We start from the raw sequence: 21,080 nt of genomic DNA, 5'->3' as shown, positions 1-21,080 counted from the left end.
CAATCCACAAACACAGTAACACTTTCTGCAAATAGATGAAGTAGAGTTAGTGCCACGTCAGAAAGGTCATTTTTTGGATAGTGGTGATATTATTTAGCAGTTCCGATTCCTTGGGCTCAGACTCAGGTTCCGGGAGGAGCCTGGCACGTGCTGGCTCAGTTCGAGTATATATTTATTGCGAGAAGGGGCAGACTTCGAGTGCTCAGCAGTTCTGTTGAAGGCTCAGGCTCCGCCTCTTCTGTAGCCATGAACCTGATCAGTGCCTTGCTGCTCCTGGCTCTCTGTGGCAGCTTTGGTAAGTGGATATCCCAAGATAGTACACCAGAGACCAGACGCGCAACGCCATTTGGGCTCAAAGGGCTTCAGCCCCCCAAGCCCTCTGCAGGTGTGTCAGCCGGGCGGAGGCAGTTTCCCGGGCACACACACAGCCGCACCCGAGTACTTCACAGGTCTTCAAAAGACCATTTAGTTGTTAAGGTGGCTTTGTTGCTCTTACACCCCTTCTTAGAGCCCCTGCATCTTCACACCGACGATTGCTGGAAGAATTCCCCCTCCCCCGAAATGTCACTCTTGTCACTCTCGTTTTCTGTGACTACATGTTCATGTTTGGTATTGTGATTAGTGAAAGATAGATGCTAATTTCAGTTTTATATCTACGTACATTCTGTTGTGTGCTGGGAGCTTAAAGCAACCCTGGAGAATGCCCCCTAATGTACCAAGTGATTGAAATGAGTAAGTCGAGGAGAGATTGGGCAGGGGGATGGGGGGGGGGGGAGAACATTTTGCGGGCTTCCTCATTGCTATTTGTGCGGCTGGATAGCGATGATCCCACTATCTCCCCTGCAAAGGAAGCCCTAGTCCTCATAGGATTAAATTCCCTGTGTCCCATAAAACCAGTCCAGCCCTGAGTATGTGAAGCGAATAAAAATACTGTGCTTAGGGCCATATGTATCAAGCCAAATTGACTTCGCAAACGCCGAAATTCGCGGAATTTCGGCGTTTGCGAATGCAATGTGGACAAATGGTATGTATAAAGGAAATGTGCTTTAAAAATAAGGAATCGCAAAATTTGCGATTCCTTATTTTGCGATTGCATTTAAGGAATCACAAATTTTGCGATTCCTTAAATGCAATGTAAGAAGCAAAAAAAAATTGCAGATTGGCTTTAAGGAATCGCAAATTACCACCAACTTGCAGTTGGTGGTAAGTTGCGAATTCCTTAAAAAATGCACATTTTTGTATTTTTCAAAGTGCCATGTGACGCACATACATGCCCTTAGGGCATGTATGTACGCCACATGTGCACCCATGCATATTTCGGGGGTACAACAGGGTGTCCTTTGGACGCCCCTGCACCCTTGAAATTATTCTCAATTTGCGATTAGCAAATTGCGAATCACAAATTGAGAATTATTTCCCATTCATTCCGATGGGCCTCCGGCCCATAGAAATGAATGGGAAAGTATTCCTTAATTGCGATTCGCAATTTGCTAATCGCAATTAAGGAATTCTAAGGAATCGCAAAAAAAATGCGATTTTGTACATACATACCCATTTGCGATTCTCAAATAGCGATTCCTTAAAAATCACTATTTGAGATTCGCAAATGGGTATCTTGATACGTATGGCCCTTAGTATTTTACCATTACTAAAAGGTATCAACCTGGTGTTCTGCAGTTACTCTTCCTGAAAGAGTTTTTCACATCTACTATACAAGTATGTAAAATTCGCATATTTTGCTTTCACATAATTAAGTAAAATGACGGCAAAATTAAACGAAACAGAGCAATTGCGTGAAATTCTATATGCTATATTTTAGCATGAAATGTATCCTCGCGTCAATTTCTGACATGAGGGAGGCATTTTGTGTCAAAAATAATGTAAAAACATTGTTAGCTAGTCCTGCTTGTGTTCTTTTGCTTCTATGGGTTCGCTGTAAATTTTTAGAGCACATGACACTTTTCCAGGAAATGCACTGCAAATGATACACAAATTTCGCAATATAGGATAATAGAAGAATTTGGGGAATTTTGGAAAACAAGCGTAACATGAAATTTCCCAAAATACCAAGGCATAATATACATTTCACTCATGCCTAACTGTCTATGGTAGATTAACGTATTTATCATAAAACTTCCAATGCCTTTTATTTCCCTTTCCCTGAATTTTGCTGTTTGAAGTACAAACATACTGATGAAAGACATTGATGCAGACATAGGGCTATCAACAATGCTTTTATTAAAAAATTAACAATCTATATAACATTAATATTATTTGCATAGTATGCCTCTAGATTATTTACAATTATATGTGATTTGTGAAATCTGGTATTAAGAAGGTATGCTTGAATACAGTGGTAGAAGATTTTCAGTGTTGTGCGATTGTTAAACGGTCTGATGTCTTTTCAATAGCCCTCCTCATGTGTCCTTTGTGTGTTTTAGCAACTTCGGCCACATACGTGACTCAGCAAAGCTCGCAAGCCCCAGCCCTTCAGGTAAGTTGAACTAAGTAGTAGCAACAGGTGGCACATCAGTCAAAGACAATGGTCAATGTGGGGGAAACAATAACATTCCACAACAATATTCCACACCCCATGGAATACATTGGGCCTCATTTATGAAAAGTGACGCATCGCTGCGTGAAAACAGCGATGCGTCACTTTTCACTGCGCACTCCTTGCGACACCAATGATGCGTCATATTTAATGTAAGACGCATCATGTCGCAAGGACTTACAGATACGTCAGTATTTCTGACGCATCTGTAAGCGCAAAAGTGACGCATTGCTGGAGTGTGTCACAAAAGTGACGCATCTCCAGCAATGCGTCCTTTCACATGGGGAAAGCCCCATGTGAAAGGGCTTGCGTCAGTCTTACGCCTGCTGTGAGGCAGGCGCAAGATTTTGACGCAACAGCATCCTAAAAGTGACGCAGTGAAATCTCATAGATTTCACTGCGTCACTATTACGAGGCTTTTTGCGTGGGAACGCCCCCTCTGCATACATTATACCTGACGCAGGTATAATGTGGCGCAGGTGTTTAAAAAGTGACGCATCTACCTAGATGCGTCACTTTTTAAATATGGCGCAACAAGGCGCTTGTTTTACGCCGCAGATGCGTCACAAAAAGTGACGCATCCGCAGCGCAAAACTGACGCAAGGCCTCATAAATGAGGCCCATTGTTTGCAAAGTGATCCTAGAGAACACTGCCAGTCAGCTTAACTGTTCACTGTCAGCAAAGTATGGCTGACACCGAAGTGATACACTCCTGATACCACACCGAACAGAGTAATGCTAAATACAAAGACCAGCTTTGGCGAAATACTACTCTCTAGAATGAATGAATGCATTAATTAATTTGTTTAAACACTTTTGAGTGCTGGCGTTTAAAACAATAAATCAAACCGTTTGATTAAATAAAAATACAACAATTTTCTAAACGTACACAACTCACAGCTTGGAAACTTACAAATACTAAGTTGAGTTGCGAAAGCAAGGATCGTGGGATGGAATGTCTATTTGAGTCAGGAGTGCTGCAAAGTGATGTAGCAGCTACATATAAAGAAATGAGGTGTGAAGGTGTCAAAGTTTTTTTTTTTTACATTAAAGGCCTTTAAAGCACTTACAAATGAGGTGCCACCTCGAACTTGATAACTCGATAACTTGATCCTGTCAAAGTCAAAACGTAGTGAGTGAGGTAGTGAGCAGAGCCATAAATAACACATAATTTATTTATAAATAAAGTAAATGTCCAGTATGTGCAAAGCACAACCTATTACCGAAAGGTGTCAAGGTAAGGGGGCAATCGGGGCGATTAAGCGAGCTATATTGCCCAGAGTGACATGGGCTGGGCATGCTGCCCGTTTCAGGGATGGAACCGTGAACCCCTGGGTTTCAGAGTTTGTCCCCCTGGCCGCAGTGCCACACCTCTTCCACAGCAGAAGGTGAATGAAAGAGGAGTAAACGTATTTAATGGCCCCCCTACACAAGAAGGTATTCCATGGTAAGGATGTACAGCTCAATAAGGTAAAAGCAAACCACATTTTTACTTAGCTTGTTTGAGATGAGTGAACTGCAGAGAAACGGGCGTGTAAAAGAAAGATTTTTAGTCCGTTTAATACTTCTAGGTATACGGTAAATTATCAACAAAAGAGTGCGAAAATGTTCCCCACACTCACCATATTTTAAGGGCAACACACTGATGCTGCAGGCAGGATCCCGCCTCCATATTATTGAATGTAGGCAAAATTGTAAAAAATGTAATGTTAAAAAGCAGTGACCGAGATGATCAGAATATTGTCTTTCTCTGCAGGAAGTACCTGCATGTGAAACCCCTCGTCTGAGATTGGACTTCCAATCCAGTGCTGCAGTAAAAGGCACTCGAACCCCAGGAGAATCACCACCAGTAAAGGGCTGTAGCTGGGGCTCAAGCCAGATAGTTTTCTGCTCTAAATGTGCTGCTATACCCAAGGTACCACTCTCAATAGAGTCCACTGCGATCAAATCTATCCTGCAGAGAAGATTCACGGTCCAGGTATTTGACTGTCGACAATATGCTGCAAATACAGCTTGAGAAAACCTAGCGATCCACCAAACTGCTGGTAGAATGCTGCAATAAAACAAGAACCCAAAATCAAGACACTCCACTGTCAGCAAAGTGATGATGCAGAATCACGCCCCGTAACCCGGTGATCACACAGCGTTTCCTCTGGAACTGTAATTACCACAGAAACATTGTCTGTTGTTGGTGGAATTACCACCACCAGGATGCAGAAATAGGACGCCAATTACTCCAAAGGAGAATCCACTGATGATAATCATAAAGATATTTTCATAAACACTGCTCCTCAGGGGATTATGAGTGACCAACCATCTTTCTCAAAATCCGACTGCAGCTGTGTTACTTTATATCCCTGTACAGACACTAACCTGTTGTTTCCACTGTCTTTCAGGAACATGTTGCCTACTATTTCTTCAGGTCCGTGACAAAAGTTACAGCCAGTTTCAAAGTGATACTGGTAAGAAAGACTTTTATTTATCAATTTTACTCACCCAGAGAGATCAGAGAAGGAGAGGTGGATACATTTCAGACTTTTGGGACAGGTGGCAGATTGTGTAGTATCCTGCGGTTTGTGGGAGGTGAGATGTGAACTGAACGTACTATTTCTTGAAGCTATGAGGCTGCAGGCTTGGAACTAATGAAAACCTTTGGCCCGTTGTTTTCAGCTTGCAAAATCCTTTTTATTTTACTCTGCATTTTTTGCACCTTGGTGTTATTGACATTATAGTCCGTTCTGTAAGTTGTGTACCTTTGTGTTCCATTTCTTTTTTGTGGTAGTTGGTCAGTTGTTTTTGCTACTACCAAAACACATTCAACAGTGCAAAATAAATGAAGGTCAATATGACACCATTTGCAAATATCGGATACTGCCCAACCCCCAATGTGTCACACGATATTGTTTAACCTTTATAGGGTCACACGGTGAAGAGCCGATATCACATGGTGCAGGAAACACAAGCTGCAAACCCCTGCACTGAAAGGTTTTCCAGCTTATCTTGGGACGCTGAAGCCCGCCTTCCCCCAGGTCCTGGCCTGTCCCCTCATCATAGGGTGACATTTTGTGGTCAAGCCTGCAACTGTGCGGCAAGGACTGATATATGTTCTGAACCGTCTGCCCCACACTATACATGTTACCTCAGAATACATTGGCTGTTTGACCTATGGGTCGGAAGGACATCTCTTGCTCCAGCCTATTAATTGGGGGGGGGGGGGGGGTATAGGACTGCTGATTTGCTGATAGTCCCCCCTATGCTTGTTGAAAAGCCCGTACTAAACGAAGCTCTTCTGAAGGCCCTGCTGCCAAATCTGCCCGCATTGTGTTAAAGAGTACCCCATAGCATTTTTTTTTACAATTTGCAACCTATGCCAGAAACGTAGAAATATACAGACGCATAACTCAGACCCGTTCACCGACTCAGTACAGAGGGTAACACCATTCATGTGCCTCCCCTCAAACTAAAGCCTATGAATATCTTTGACATACTGTGTCTCAGAGGACCCTCCCCCACCTTCTGCAGGGAGACCTGGGGCCTCATTTATGAAAGCATTGCGCCACCGGTGCGTCACTTTTTCCCATGTTAAAAGTGACGCACCGGCGGCGCAAGTCCTTCATAAATAAGGCCCCTGGCATTTTGCTTGAAGCCACTGGAAATATAACTGCTGAACTTCCCCTCAGAGGCCACTGTTAGATAAGCAACCAGAGCTTAGTCTGAAGCAGAACAGTGAAAAAAAGTAGGAAGAATTGAAAAGTAAGGCTGTGCGTTTTTTTTCTCCATTATGCTCATGTAATTTATACATTTCACATTCATATTATGCAGATTGACCAACAGTGCTGGAAGGGGCCTATTTTGATCAAAACGTTTTGTCACAAGAGACATTTTCTCTCTCCCCGTCCCCCCAGCCAACTATATCTCAAGTGACGTTTGGAAGGGAGGTATGCCCTTGCGTTCAGCCCTTGATATAGACCAACATGCACTCCGCATAACTTATGCATCATTTTGCAGACATTTTTCAACAATTCACATAATTTTGGGGGAAAAAAAAATGCGATTTTGCACACCACTACTAAAAAGATGGTTATCACTTTAATTGTTTAAGCAGCTGTTGCAACGCTGCTCGGCGATCTACCTCACACTGCAGGCTTTGCTAGAGGCCCTATAACTTAACAACACAGATGCAACATAACAATACCTATTTTTCAACATGACCTTAACATAAATATTAGAGACAGTTTCTTTGATGTACACCCAACTTTGCAAAATTGATGTATTACTGAACAGTGTTGAGTTAAATGCACTTTTAGACCCATGAGGCAGAAGTCCGAGTGCTTCTATTAGGGCGTGAGCCCCAGAGGTGGCTTGCTATATCCTTATGAAAGGCTTAATTGGGGATACATTATTACACATGAATAAATCATTAATATTGGCGCTGACACTTGCTGGGCCACCATGTTCACATTTTTACTTCATGCAGCCTGCAACTTGCAGGCTGCCAGGCTGTCTTGCGTGGCCTCACAAGCTTCTGTGACCCGAGCCTGTAGCATCTCTTACAGGCCGTAGGGCCGCTCTGTGTGCAGACTTTCCCATTGTACATACCGCTGGGAGCAGCCTGTGCATCACGAGAGGCAGTGGCACCACTTTGCGTCGATCTGTGACGATTTCTGAGCCTCAGTGCGTAGGCCCTGCCTTCCTAACAGCAACTACTTCTGCTTTGCTTTCCTTCCACGATTGGCTTTATTATTCATTTTAATACATTTTTGTATTCAGTAGGGCACCCAGACTATATCGGTGCTTATATACTCAAACAGAAGATACTCCTCATCATGTGTGCATATCTGGAACAATTCTTACATCTTTGAACCTACTGATTAGAGCCCTAGTTTTGATTAACTTTTACTTTGTCCTAGTACTTAAACTCGTCCAAGTTGATCGGTAACAATCAAGCAAATAGGTATATATTTTTGTTCTTAAATAAGATACTTATTTTTTAGCTACAGCTTGGAGGCAAAAACTTTTGTTTTGATTATTGGCGACGGGATCATGAAATGACCACCGTGCATTCTCTCATAATTGTTTCCAAAGCACATTGGTACCTTGAGCTACAGGTACCTTCTTTGGTCCTGAGGAAGGTTTAATATGTTACTTTAGCTGAAAATGTTTGAGCACTGTACAAGATGGTAGTTCTTCATAATTAAAAGCCTGCCCTGCATGAACAATAACTATCTGGAATCAATGAATGCATGCTAATTGCAGATCCTCAACATGTGTGTTAGACCTGTCAACCTTAGGGTGGTCCTCCCCCTGACCTTTTGCTATCCTCCTCCAATTTTGCTCAACCTATTTTTGCTGACCCTACGACTTGCGCACTTTACACTGCTAATCAGTGCTAAAGTGCATGTTCTCCCTCCTTAAAACATGGTAACATTGGCTTATTCCCCATTTGACATATTTATTTATGTATACGTCTGCAGTAAAGTGGTACTTCCTGCGAGCAGGGCCTACAAATTAAATGATGTTAGTGGGCCCGCAGCACTGATTGTGCTTCCACGTAAGTAGCCCTTTCAACATGTCTCAGGCCATCAATTGCAGCCTGTGTGTGCGGTTGTAAACTGCCATTTTGACCTTATATAATAAACTCTCTTGACAAGTTCAACCTTCCTTTTTGAATATATATATATATATATATATATATATATATATATATATATTCACTGAAAAAACCATAGGTTATAGGCCATATATAGTTAGGAATTTGCATTTACAAAACCTTGAAAATTCACTGAAAAAACCATTGGTTATAGACCATATAAAGTTAGGGATTAGCCTTTTCAAAACCTTATTTTACTCACACAAAACCATTGAAATTTCATATATAGTTAGTTCCACTAACTATATATCGCGCACCCGCAATCCACTGCTGATGATGTCACATATTACATCATTCATGACATGGTCAGTGACATCACTGATGACATCACTGATGACATCTCAAATGACATCACTGATGACATCACTGATGACAACATCCAGTGACTGTATGTTTCTGTAAAGTTAAAATATGTCTTACATATTGAAGAATGAGTGGATGTATAAGTGTCTGGATGAAGGATTTAGTAGGTGCATGACTGACTGTATGAGTGAGTGATTAAATGTGTCTCACTGAGTGCATGGGTTAGTGACTAAACTGTTTTAATTTGTGCATCATTATATCTGTTGTTCTACAAACTGCTGCATATGTTGATCAGTAGCTATATGAGTAACTGTATGGGTTATTCATTGGTTGTCCAAGTATTTGTATGGGAAACTGAGTGTGTGTGTATGGGTGGCTGGGAGGTGTGTGACTCTGTACATAGATGTGTGAGTAGTTGATTCACTATATGTATGGGTTCAAAAGTGCATGTGGAAACAGCTGTATGGGCGGTTGACTGTGCATGAGTGTATTAGTGAGTGAATGGATATCTCAGTGCTACATGTCAAAGTAAGTACATATGTAAAACACAGTACATGTGAGAGTTGACATATATAAATAACTGTGCATAAGAGCCAGTGAATGTGTGAGTGGCTGTATGGATCATTGTGAACATGTATCAGGGATTGTATAAGAGAGTAAAGTAAATATGTGTTAGTATATGTTTGAATAAATAAGGTGTGTATAACTGTATAGTTGAGAAAATGGAGGTGTGATTGATTTTTTGCATAACTGACTAGGTGTGTGAGTAACTCCATGGATGAGTGACAGTCTGTGACTGTCTGTTTACACTGATTGTATCTAAGGTTATATTAGAGTCTGAAGAGGTTCATGGTATTATCACATGAATGATATCATCAGTGATGTGATCAGTCATGTCAAATGAGATGTTATCAGTGATTTTATCAGTGATGTCATTTGAGATGTCATCAGTGATGTCATTTGAGATGTCATCAGTGATGTCATTTGAGATGTCATCAGTGATGTCATCAGTGATGTCACTAACCATGTCATGAATGATGTAATATGTGACATCATCAGCAGTGGATTGCGGGTGCGCGATATATAGTTAGTGGAACTAACTATATATGAAATTTCAATGGTTTTGTGTGAGTAAAATAAGGTTTTGAAAAGGCTAATCCCTAACTATATATGGTCTATAACCAATGGTTTTTTCAGTGAATTTTCAAGGTTTTGTAAATGCAAATTCCTAACTATATATGGCCTATAACCTATGGTTTTTTTCAGTGAATTTCATTGGTTTTTTAATAGCAAATATCAAAAGCTGTAAAATGTCGAGTACGTGATAGGTAAAAACTTTTTCGTGTTTATGCACGCTGATGTGCTTTGAACGCTGCCCCCCTCCCCTCTTTTCTCTTAGTAGTACTCTCTCTTTGCAGATAGTGAAGAGTAGTTAACGCAGGCCTTTACCCCTGTTGTAATCCGTCATGCCTGCTTGTCTCTCCATTTGATTGATTGTTATCCAAGCATTTACTGTTTTACAATTGATTCTCTTTGGTTCATTCTCTATTTACAAACAAGCACAAAGTCACAATACTCTGTTTAGTCTTTGCAGATAGTGAAAAATCGTGAAAAATCGTGTAAAAAAATAAAATTAATCGAGCAAAATCAGTAGGCCACTAATTGGATCTCTTTTTGACCTCGCTAAAATAGAAATATTAGGAACAACCCTTCATGAGAAATACGAAAATAGTGAGATGAACTGAGCTCCACACCATGAGGGCTGCAAGACAGTTCGGCTCCGTCACCCACCCCGCCCAAAATAACGACAAATCCTATGCAAATATTAAAAATATATACAACACACCAGCAAAGAAACAGGGTAAAACATTTTATTAAATAACTATTTACATAACTATTTTATACTTTTTATTGCCCGATCCGGCTAGCTCAATCGATCGAGCATGAAACTCATGCACTCTGATAGCAAGCGTTGCTACTGATGCTATGCAGACCAAAACTGGTTTTCAGTTGGTACATTTTTCTAGATTTTTCCATCCAAGGTTGGTTGAGTTTGTAGAACGATGGCTTCAGATTTTCAACATACGGTGTGGTGGCGCGGACTGGGAGGGGGCGCTTCGCTCCTGCCCCCTCCCCAAGTAAGATTTTCATACGTGAAAGTACGTTAATGGTTTTGGTCCCTGAGTTGCTTCAATGTCACTGCCATTCTCAAATGGCATAAGTTCTGGATGTTGGGTGCCATAGTTCAGAGTTCTGAGCAGCGCTTGTAACACTGTCTGAAGCTTATTTCCACCTACTGCAGCATCACTATTCTCAAAGTAAGTGAGTGTCGTTTGTGGACCTGACTGCATTTGAAAACAATGTGATATGGTACCTCCCTAAACCGCTTGACGGAGGCCCCCGAGGGGCGGTGTGATGGCACGGACTCGGAGAAGACGCTTGGCGCCGACCCCCTCCCCAAGTCTTATAGCACCGGTTTAGCCTGAGATCGCCCCCGACATAGGCGGCCGGCTCCCGGGGTCCGGCGGAACTTTTTGCCTTTTGATGACTCTTCTATTCTGGACCTTGTCCCACAATCCGTTTGACCTGAAGACACGCTGTAGTGGGGCGCCCCTTTACCGTTTTAGTTGCCATTCCGGCCGCTTTTGCTACACTGTGCCTCTTCCGCCATTCAGCTGTTTACCGCCCGCTCTTGCGATTACAGCGTCTCGCTCACCATGTAGTTGAGTTGCTCCCGCTCTTGCGATGCAACGATAAGCGACTGCCACAGAACTCTCAAAATGGCGGCCGGCTCTTCAGATTTGGGTGTGGTCCACTAAAATGGCCCTGGGACACCTTGGAACTCGGACGCTTCCCTGATAGGGCTTGGGTCCCATTCTCGAAAGCGTCCCCTCAGCCGTGAAGATTCTACAAAAGTCTTGGGGGCCCCCGACTCCCGCAGGCTTCTGGTGGGGGGCGGCTGCCATGTTTACTCGTGGAATGGCCACGACGGACCTACGAGATGGTAGTGCTCTCATGCTGACGCCAGCTTTAGTCTGAAACATCCAGAAACACTGTAGACTACCAATTCGATCAGTTCCGGTAGCGCCCCAACATGACCCGGTAGAGAAGAACTTGCCCTCCCCTCTTTGACTGATGGTTCTTGTTGCCTGTCCCCTCTGTTGTCATTTTACAGAACTTTTTGGACTGCTGAAAGGGGTTGTGTTCCGAACGCTGGTTGGTGGAGACATTTTGACTATATTCTTGACCTACGTTGTCGCGTAATGCGTTATATGATACGCCGCGTTAGCGCACCCGGAAGTGATCCGGGGCGCGGCGCGCAGCGCGTAACGTAAGCATAACAGGTCATGTGACTTGTTAATAAAACTTTTTATTGCTTCATTTTACTTTTGTTATTTTAATAATGAAAAGCTTGGTCATATGACCTAAAAAATACGCTTTTTATTGATTTTGAACTTTTTTTAAAAAACATATATGTTATAATATTCCAGGCTAATGTACTTTCCCGGAAAATTTACAACTGTCCTGCAAGTAAAATATATTCCTTTTTCGAGAAAAAGGGCGTTTCTTCGTTCCATGACGGAGCCGTTGAGTAAAAGAGACTCGGCCTGCTGTCTTAGTCGCCGATACGCCTGATTATCAGATTCTTATCGATCACTTTATGTTGCAGGAGTGGAAAACACAACTGCCCTTGACCATTTATCTTTACTGCGTTCCTACATATTATACCTTTTATCCGTCATGTAATTGGACTGCTTTATTTCACTTGCCTTTTACTGATTCGAAAACAGTGACTAAAAGTAAAAACTTTACCAATGTAAATACTACTACCATGTTTTGTTTTAAAAACCTTTATTGTAAAAATGTCAGTATACAAATACGGGCCTATAACCACGTGGGCCGGCCACGGAGCAAACTGAAATCGTATATGATGAGGAGACATTTACATTATAGAGGAACGTAACGAGCGAGCCATTAGGTTGCAAGAACTAAGGTGTCTAACAGTTGCGGAATCGGTGGACGTACATTTTGTAATTAAAATACGACAGGGCCACTTACAAAAAAGTTATCTAGATATACATTTGCGTGCAAGTACCATGGGTGACGTTAATTTGAACTTTCAATAGTACAGTAATCAATAACACATCAGAACTTAATATCAATAGGGATGTCGAAATATTCAATCAATTCTCGTCCCCGCCCGCCATGAGCATCAAAACTGCATTCATATCTCGTGATATCAAGGTTGTTCAACCAGTACACAACAAGGAGTTACGAGTCCCATTTATACCGGCGCCATTTTGGGCGAGGCCGGGCAGGTCCAAGATATAGTCAAAATGTCTCCACCAACCATCGGCCAGACCAGAACCCCTTTCGGCCCTTTATGCTACAAGATGGTGTCTTCCATTCAGAAAATATTGTTGGCAGCATTTTGAAAGGAAAGATAAACAGCCGTTCTCCTAGTGAGTCTCACATTGTTACATTTAGGAAGAATGTTGAAGAGTAGTATGTGGAAAATCTGAAGCCATTTTTCTACAAACTCTCAATCAGTCTTGGATGGAAAAAAAAATCCTGAAGAATGTACAAACTGAAAACCAATTTTTGTCTGTATAGCATCAACAGCAACGCTTGAGTCAGCTTTGTGTCAAGCCGCCATTTTGATTCAATCAATAACGTCCCCCTGCACACATTCAGGGACCTGGTCGTGTCTTCAGATGAAACGGATTGTGGGACAAGAAGCAAAAAGGAAAAGGAAAAAAGTTCCGCCGGACCTCGGGAGCCGGCCGCCTATGTCATGTGCGACCTTTGGCCACACCAGGGCAATAGTGAAGCTGCAGCAGGTGCAAATAAGCTTCAGACAGTCTTACAAGCACTGCTCAGAACTCTCAAATATGGCACTCAACATCCAGGACTTGCCATTCGGATCTTGGCGCCTTGTGCTGGTTCCGACCTATTCACACATCGGTCCACTACTGACATCACCTCATAAGCCAACGGGGCACCCCACGCCGACTTTCGGCGCAGCATTGTAGGATGGCCACACCAGTGCGGCAACTTGCTGGACACCACCTCGGTGCCATCCGGATCTCGGCGCGTTCGAGTCACTGTACCGCAAGAGCGGGAGAAACTCAGCTGGACACGCCGTCTTTCGGCGCAGCATTGTAGGATGGCCACACCAGTGCGGCAATTTGCTGGACACCACCTCGGTGCCATCCGGATCTCTGCGCGTTCGAGTCACTGTACCGCAAGAGTGACCGCAACTCAGCTGGACACGCCGTCTTTCGGCGCAGCATTGTAGGATGGCGACACCAGTGCGGCAATTTGCTGGACACCACCTCGGTGCCATCCGGATCTCGGCGCGTTGTGCTGCCTTCGGCCTACTGTAGCCGCAAGTGCGGACGCAACTCAGTTGGACGGCGAGTGAAAAGATAAGGGGCGCCCCACTGCAGCCGAGGAGCCTCCATCTTGGGGGAGACGCACAGCCCCCACTGACTGACGCGACCTCACAGGCCAATGGGGCGCCCCACACCGATTTTCGGCGCGGCATTGTAGGATAGCCACACCAGTGCAGCAACTTGCTGGACACTAACTCGGTGCCATCCGGATCTTGGCGCGTTGTGCTGCCTTCGGCCTATTCGCACATCGGTCCGCTACTGACGCCGCCTCACGTGCCAACGGATTTTCTACGCTTTTTGTAGCCCTATGCCGCATAACAGGTCATGTGACTTGTTTATAAAACTTTTCATTGGTTCATTTTACTTTTGGTTTCATAAAGATGGAAGGCTTGGTCATATGACCTAAAAATAACACTTTTCATTGGTTTAGAACATTTTTTTTCCCAAACGATGAAAGCCCCACCTTGTTTCTGGATGTTTCAGACTGAAGCTGGCGTCAGCATGAGAGCACCACCATCTCGTGGCTCCGTCGTGGTCATTCCGCGAGCAATCATGGCAGCCGCTCCCCACCGGAAGCCTGCAGGAGTCGAGGGCCCCCAAGACTTTTGTAGAATCTTCATGGCTGAGGGGACGCTTTCGAGAATGGAGCCCAAGCCCTAGCAGGCAAGCGTCCGAGTTCCAAGGTGTCCCAGGGCCATTTTAGTGGACCAGGCCCAAAACCGAAGAGCCGGCCGCCATTTTAAGAGTCCTGTGGCAGCCGCCTATCGCTGCACTGCAAGAGTGGGAGCAACTCAACTACATGGTGAGCGAGACGCTGTAGCCGCAAGAGCGGGCGCAACTCAGCTGGATGGCCGCCACCTGGGGAGGCCCGTTCACGCCGCCTCCCCCACGCCCCCGCCGGGCCGCCCCACGCCAATTTTCGGAGCAGCATTGTAGGATACCAAAACCAGTGCGGCAGTTTACTGGACATCACCTGGGTGCCATCCACATCTCAGCGCGTTCTGCTGCCTTGGGACTATTCGCACAACAGACCGCTACTGACGAGGCCTCCCCCCGCACCACCCGGGACGCCCCACGCTGTTTTTCTGAGCTGCATTGTAGGATCCCAAAAACCAGTGCGGCACCCAGGTGACATCACCTGGGTGCCGTCCAGAACTCAGCACGTTGTGCTGCCTTGGGACTATTCGCACAAAAGACAGCTTCTGACCATTGTTGCTTTTTTTTGTCAAAAATGTTTAAATGTTTTTACAGTTTTTGTTCCGTTCGTTATATTTAAAAGTTAATAAAGTTTTATAATCCTACTTTGTTGGAGTGCTATATATTTTTAAAAAATCGGGTGAATGGGGCCTTGAATCGGGTTATTGTCATGTGTGGGCTTTGCAAGTGTACTGCTACAGGATCGGACATTTCAAACTCAAATGCACGTTCTTTTTCTTACCTTTCCGAAGCATGGAGCGCAATAGCAGGCAGAGAAAGGGTGATGCAAGTGTTGAACACTGCCTGGCCTGGCAAGTTGCTGGCAGTGCCCCCCCCCCCCCCGCCCGCTCCTGAAAGAGGACACACACACACCGCCGCCCCGAGTACTTCACAGATCTTTAAAAGACCATGCGCTTGTTCATGAGGCTTAAATGGTTTATCACCCCTTCTAGAACCCCTGCATCGACCCTCTGACGTTTCCTGGAAGAATTACCACGTAACACAATACCAAGCCTTGTCAGCTGAAACCCCCGAGGAATCGTGGGGCATATTATCAAGGGGGTTTATCTCCGCTTTTTTGGCTTTAAAAGCCAAGAAAGCGGAGATAAAATGATCTCCCTATTACCAAGCTGTCGCTAACACCAGTTAGTGACAGCTAAAAGGAGATAGCGACCATCTTGGGCCCCGCTTTGCATGTCAGTGATATTTATCACTAATGACATGCAAAGTGGGCGTGCCAAGATGTTAGCGACTGGAAACAGTCCCTAACATCGCTATCTCCTATTACCAACTTTTGGAGATATTCGCGCTAAGCGCGAATATCTCCAAAAGCTAACGCCTGCCCTGAGCAGTTCTTAGCCATGTTATCCAATGGGAGGTGGATAACATGGCTAAGAGCATTTGCTCGATAATGCATGAATATCGCTGACTTTTCAGCGATATTCATGCAAAGCGGCCGTTTTTTATCGCATTTGCGATAAACCTTGCTAATAGCAAGGTTTATCTGCGATAAAAATCGCCGATGTGCGGCGATAATTTTTGTCTCTAAACAAGTTAGAGACAAAAATTATCGCTAGTTGTTGATAATATGCCCCCGGGTTTTTGCTTGCAGAAATCGGGAGGCGGGAGACTAGCACTGAAATCAGTAGTCTCACGCCTGAATCGGGAGGGTTGGCATGTCTGGATTCTCTACAGCTGGGGCCATAAACTACATCCGCAGGGCTAGGTGATAGCCTGGGACCGGCCTGGCATCTAAAATGGCTGCCGTGCACGACAAAATTGTGGCATTGGAAAAAAGGCAAGATGGCGCAGACAATGTTTATCAATAAGGATTCATTTATAACAAAATATTTTATCGCACTGACAAATTGGCGGTCAACACTTCCTGATTTCCATCGAATCGAACGTTAACAGACGTCACGCAGCAAAAAAAAAAAAAAGCTCACGCACAGCCGCTGGAAGACATGTATCAACATATATGAGCCTCCTCAGCCACCCTCAGAAAACATAAGGGATTAGGATACGTCTCCCGCACCCCCTTATACCTAGTAATTTAATTAAAACAAAGCACAAAATGGCGAATTCCCGTTTCGCTACCAGTTTGCGGCCCAGTTCGCGGCCCGGGAAGCGCTTCTACCGTGAAAAAATAATTTTTTTTTTATTTTCCCCACGGGACCCTTTAATAACCCCAACAACATTCCTAGGGGGTCAAGAGGGGTATACCTTGCCCCCTTTCATTAAATTCCCCCTTCGTTTTTCACCTCTTCTTCTCTCTCGATCCTACCGAGAGATAAGATGGCGGCCGCTCCGGACTGTTTAGAATGTTGACAGACACCGGGGAGCCAATCAGCTTCGCATCGCAAAGTTCCGTTTCGCGAAAAGTAAGCGGACCGGAGCGCAGCCCGGAGCGCTGTTACAGATATATATCTTGTTTTGAACGTTAATTTCTCAAAATCCACTGGAGCACATATATTGAGACCTAGCTAAGGCACATCGGGCTAACAGTCCGTACAATTTTGCCAAGTTTCGTGCAAATCCATTCAGCCGTTCGAGCTAAAAGTGAGGCCAAAGGCCCTATGGAAATTAACATGGGAAAAACGCGTTTTGGGACCCCCCTTTTTTCTCGGCCCCCCCTTGACGAAACCCCCCCAAATTTTCAGGGGCTGCTCAAAAACGAAATGTGCCATTTTCCTGAAAATTACAGCCGATTCCGTCCACAAACGCCAAAGTTATTAGACATAGAATTTTCAAAAGTCCCATAGACAAAAAATCCTAACTATATATACCTACTGGCGAGACGCCAGTAGGTAATATATATATATATATATATATATATATATATATATATATATATATATATATATATATATAAAAAAAAACAAATCCTGGAAAAGAAAGCGCAGTTCTATTCAGCGAACTGCACACTGCCACACACCGGGAACGGACCACCACGAAAGGTTCAAGATTATTCGTGCAGTTAATTTTCAATATATATATATATACACATTTGAGAGCAAGGCGCCAGGCGCTGCAGGAGGGCTACCCACGGCACATCTGGACTATCCAGCCTTCTTTTATCCCAATCGATCTCACAGCCTCCCTCCAAGAATTTGATCAGAAGTCCGACGCGTTTCAGGGCAGACACGCCCCTTCTTCATGGACATGAACAAAGTGCACAGCACACTCACCAATTCGATTTGAATGCAATTTATTCAAAACGGGGCCGCCCTTAGTGGGCGTGGCTCATCACGCTGTGCTCAAAGGCATGCTGGTAGCTGTAGTCTAAATGGTGAGTGTGAAAATGTTCCTTGAGTAGGTTGTGCATCATTGCATTTTATCAGTCATCTTGGTTATTTCCCCTCCTAATTGAAGGTGGGGGGTGGGCTCTGGGATGAGGATTATTTTTCGTGATGCGTCGTGCTGAGCAAGCAAAGATTGGTATCTTCGCTCCAGTCCTCGTCATGTTGTTCACTCAAAGCGTTTGACGAAGCGGAGCCCCTCCCACGGTCATGGCAGACCGGAAAAATGTTTGAGAGCAAGGCGCCAGGCGCTTCAGGAGGGCTACCCACGGCACATCTGGACTATCCAGCCTTCTTTTACCCCAAACGATCTCACAGCCTCCCTCCAAGAATTTGATCAGAAGTCCAACGCGTTTCTGGGCAGACACGCCCCTTCTTCATGGACAAGAACAAAGTGCACAGCACACTCACCAATTCGATTTGAATGCAATTTATTCAAAACGGGCCGCCCTTAGTGGGCGTGGCTCATCACGCTGTGCTCCCAGGCATGCTGGTAGCTGTAGTCTAATTACTGAGTGTGAAAATGTTCCTTGAGTAGGTTGTGCATTATTGCATTTTATCAGTCATCTTGGTTATTTCGCCTCCTAATTGAAGGTGGGGGGTGGTCTCTGGGATGATGATTATTTTTCGTGATGCGTCGTGCTGAGCAAGCAAAGATTGGTATCTTCGCTCCAGTCCTCGTCATGTTGTTCACTCAAAGCGTTTGACGAAGCGGAGCACCTCACTAGGTCATGGCAGACCAGAAAAATGTTTGAGAGCAAGGCGCCAGGCGCTTCAGGAGGGCTACCCACTGCACATCTGGACTATCCAGCCTTCTTTTACCCCAATCGATCTCACAGCCTCCCTCCAATAATTTGATTAGAAGTCCGACGCGTTTCGGGGCAGACACGCCCCTTCTTCATGGACATGAACAAAGTGCACAGCACACTCACCAATTCGATTGGAATGCAATTTATTCAAAACGGGGCCGCCCTTAGTGGGCGTGGCTCATCACGCTGTGCTCCCAGGCATGCTGGTAGCTGTAGTCTAAATGGTGAGTGTGAAAATGTTCCTTGAGTAGGTTGTGCATCATTGCATTTTATCAGTCATCTTGGTTATTTCGCCTCCTAATTGAAGGTGGGGGGTGGGCTCTGGGCATCAGGTTGGCATGGGAGGAGCAGAATGCCAAACTAGTTGCATGGAAATGTGGCAATTTAATAACTAAAGAGGAACTGGGGTTTTTGAAGAAAGAATTCCCGGTTATACCCTCATTTTATTTGCTTCCAAAAATTCATAAGAACACGCAAATCCCTCCTAGTAGGCCCATAATCTCTGCAATTAATAGTTCCACGGAAAAAATGTCAACCTACATTGATTATTTTTTGCAGGACAGTGTTAAGGGCTTGGACTCTTATGTACAGGACTCCTCTGATTTTGTCAGAAAATTGGACAATTTTATTTGGAATGATAATTGTGTGCTCATGAGTTTAGATGTCACATCCCTATACACGTCTATACGTCATTTGGACGGTATTAGGGCAGTAAACTACTTTCTAAATAGGAGATCTATCAATTTCTCTGCTCATAATTCCATGCTCACTGCCATGATCAAGATTTGTCTGGAGCAAAATTATTTTTTGTTCAACAGCCAAGTGTACCAGCAGGTCAGAGGGGTAGCTATGGGGGCCTGTTTTTCTCCCAGCCTAGCGTGCTTGCACATGGGCTGGTGGGAGGAGCAGGTCCTCATGGTGCAGCATCAGGCCATTATGGAGAGGAATGTACCGGTCTATTTGAGATATATAGACGACCTCTTTTTTATTTGGCAGGGTAATATGCTTGAAGCCCAGGAATTTGTAGAGAAATTAAACTGCAATGATCTTAATTTGGAATTTACTTCAACCATGAGTAAAACACAGCTTTGTTTCCTTGACATAGAGGTTTATATACATGAAGGCAAACTAGCCACATGATTATACAGAAAGCCAACTGCAGGTAACACCATCCTGCACGCGGCAAGTCAGCACCCGCATCACTTGATACAAAGCATCCCCTTCGGGGAGATGCTTCGTATTAAAAGAATTTGCAGTGATGAGAGGGAATGTACTAGAGCCATGGATGAAAGCAGATTGCGCTTTTTGGCACGTGGATATTCAGCAAGAACTGTCACCAGGGCCATGGAGCGTGCCAATAACATGACAAGGGCACAGGTTCTAGCGCCTAAACCAAAAAGTGATCCTGTGACAGATGAAACATCCAAAGAAAGCTCTAGGGTTGTGGTTACATATAACCAACAACACAGTGAACTCAGGCGGATTTTCAGCCGCAACTGGAACCTAGTGACGGGGGATCCGGTCATTGGGGGTTCAGTGGGCAGAAGGCCAGAGTTTTCCTTTAGGAAATCTACCTCAATGTCAGACAGGCTAGTGAAGAACCATTTGGCACTCCCGAAATCTAAGACCTTTATGAATCTGAAAAAAGGTTTTTTAAAATGTTCCAGTTGTAAAGCCTGTAAAAATGGATGCAATAAAACACGCTACATCACTCCTTTCAAGGAGGAACCTGTTTTAATAACTAAACAGCTATCCTGCAAAACGGAGTTTGCCGTTTATGTGCTGCAGTGCCCCTGTGAACTTAGGTATGTAGGGAGTACCCGGCTGCCGGTTCACAGGAGAATACTGCAGCACTTGAGGGCAATCTCCAACAACGAACAAGCCTACCCTGTGGCACGCCATTTTCAGGCGGTGCATGGGAGTGATCCCAAACACCTTACCTATTTTGTTATAGACTGTGTGCCACCCCTCAAGAGAGGGGGAAATAGGGATGGGCTACTCAGGGTCCTTGAAACTCGGTACATTTTGGAACTTAATAGTCGTGCTCCTGGAGGTCTTAATGCCAGTGAGGACTTATACACCTGCTTATAGTTCCAATTAGAAAATGTTTTGCATCTGTACCAGAGTTAGGATTAATTATACTGTCTAGTTATTGCACTGTTCTGAGAATAATAATTATAAAATTCAAAGTCAACAGAATCGTTTTGCATTTCCGGTCGCAGCTGTGTATTAACATCTGTCAGTCTGAAGATACTCAAGTAGGGAGGGGCTCTTCCCTTTTTAAACATTTAGATATAATTTATCTGCACTCAAACACTTTAAATATTCTTTACTTGCACTTTTGCGATGATGGCTGCTCCTTGTTACATTAAG

At 44.2% G+C, this 21,080-nt stretch overlaps 1 protein-coding gene across 1 annotated transcript in view; it reads left to right on the top strand.

The window, feature by feature from the left end:
• Positions 1-246: 246 nt before the first annotated feature.
• The window catches only part of LOC147703270 (erythroid membrane-associated protein-like), a 110,427-nt gene continuing 89,593 nt past the window's right edge, over positions 247-21,080 (top strand). The window contains exons 1-4 of the mRNA XM_086929483.1: positions 247-295; positions 2,442-2,494; positions 4,311-4,532; positions 4,951-5,016. Of these exons, the coding sequence (XP_086785609.1) occupies positions 247-295; positions 2,442-2,494; positions 4,311-4,532; positions 4,951-5,016 (390 nt within the window). The remainder of the gene's footprint in view (positions 296-2,441; positions 2,495-4,310; positions 4,533-4,950; positions 5,017-21,080) is intronic.

Source organism: Lissotriton vulgaris, chromosome 7 (assembly GCF_964263255.1).
Source record: "Lissotriton vulgaris chromosome 7, aLisVul1.2, whole genome shotgun sequence".
Lineage (NCBI taxonomy): Eukaryota > Metazoa > Chordata > Amphibia > Caudata > Salamandridae > Lissotriton > Lissotriton vulgaris.
The sequence above is the reverse complement of the archived record's forward strand: the minus strand, read 5'-3'. Positions and strand labels throughout refer to the sequence as shown.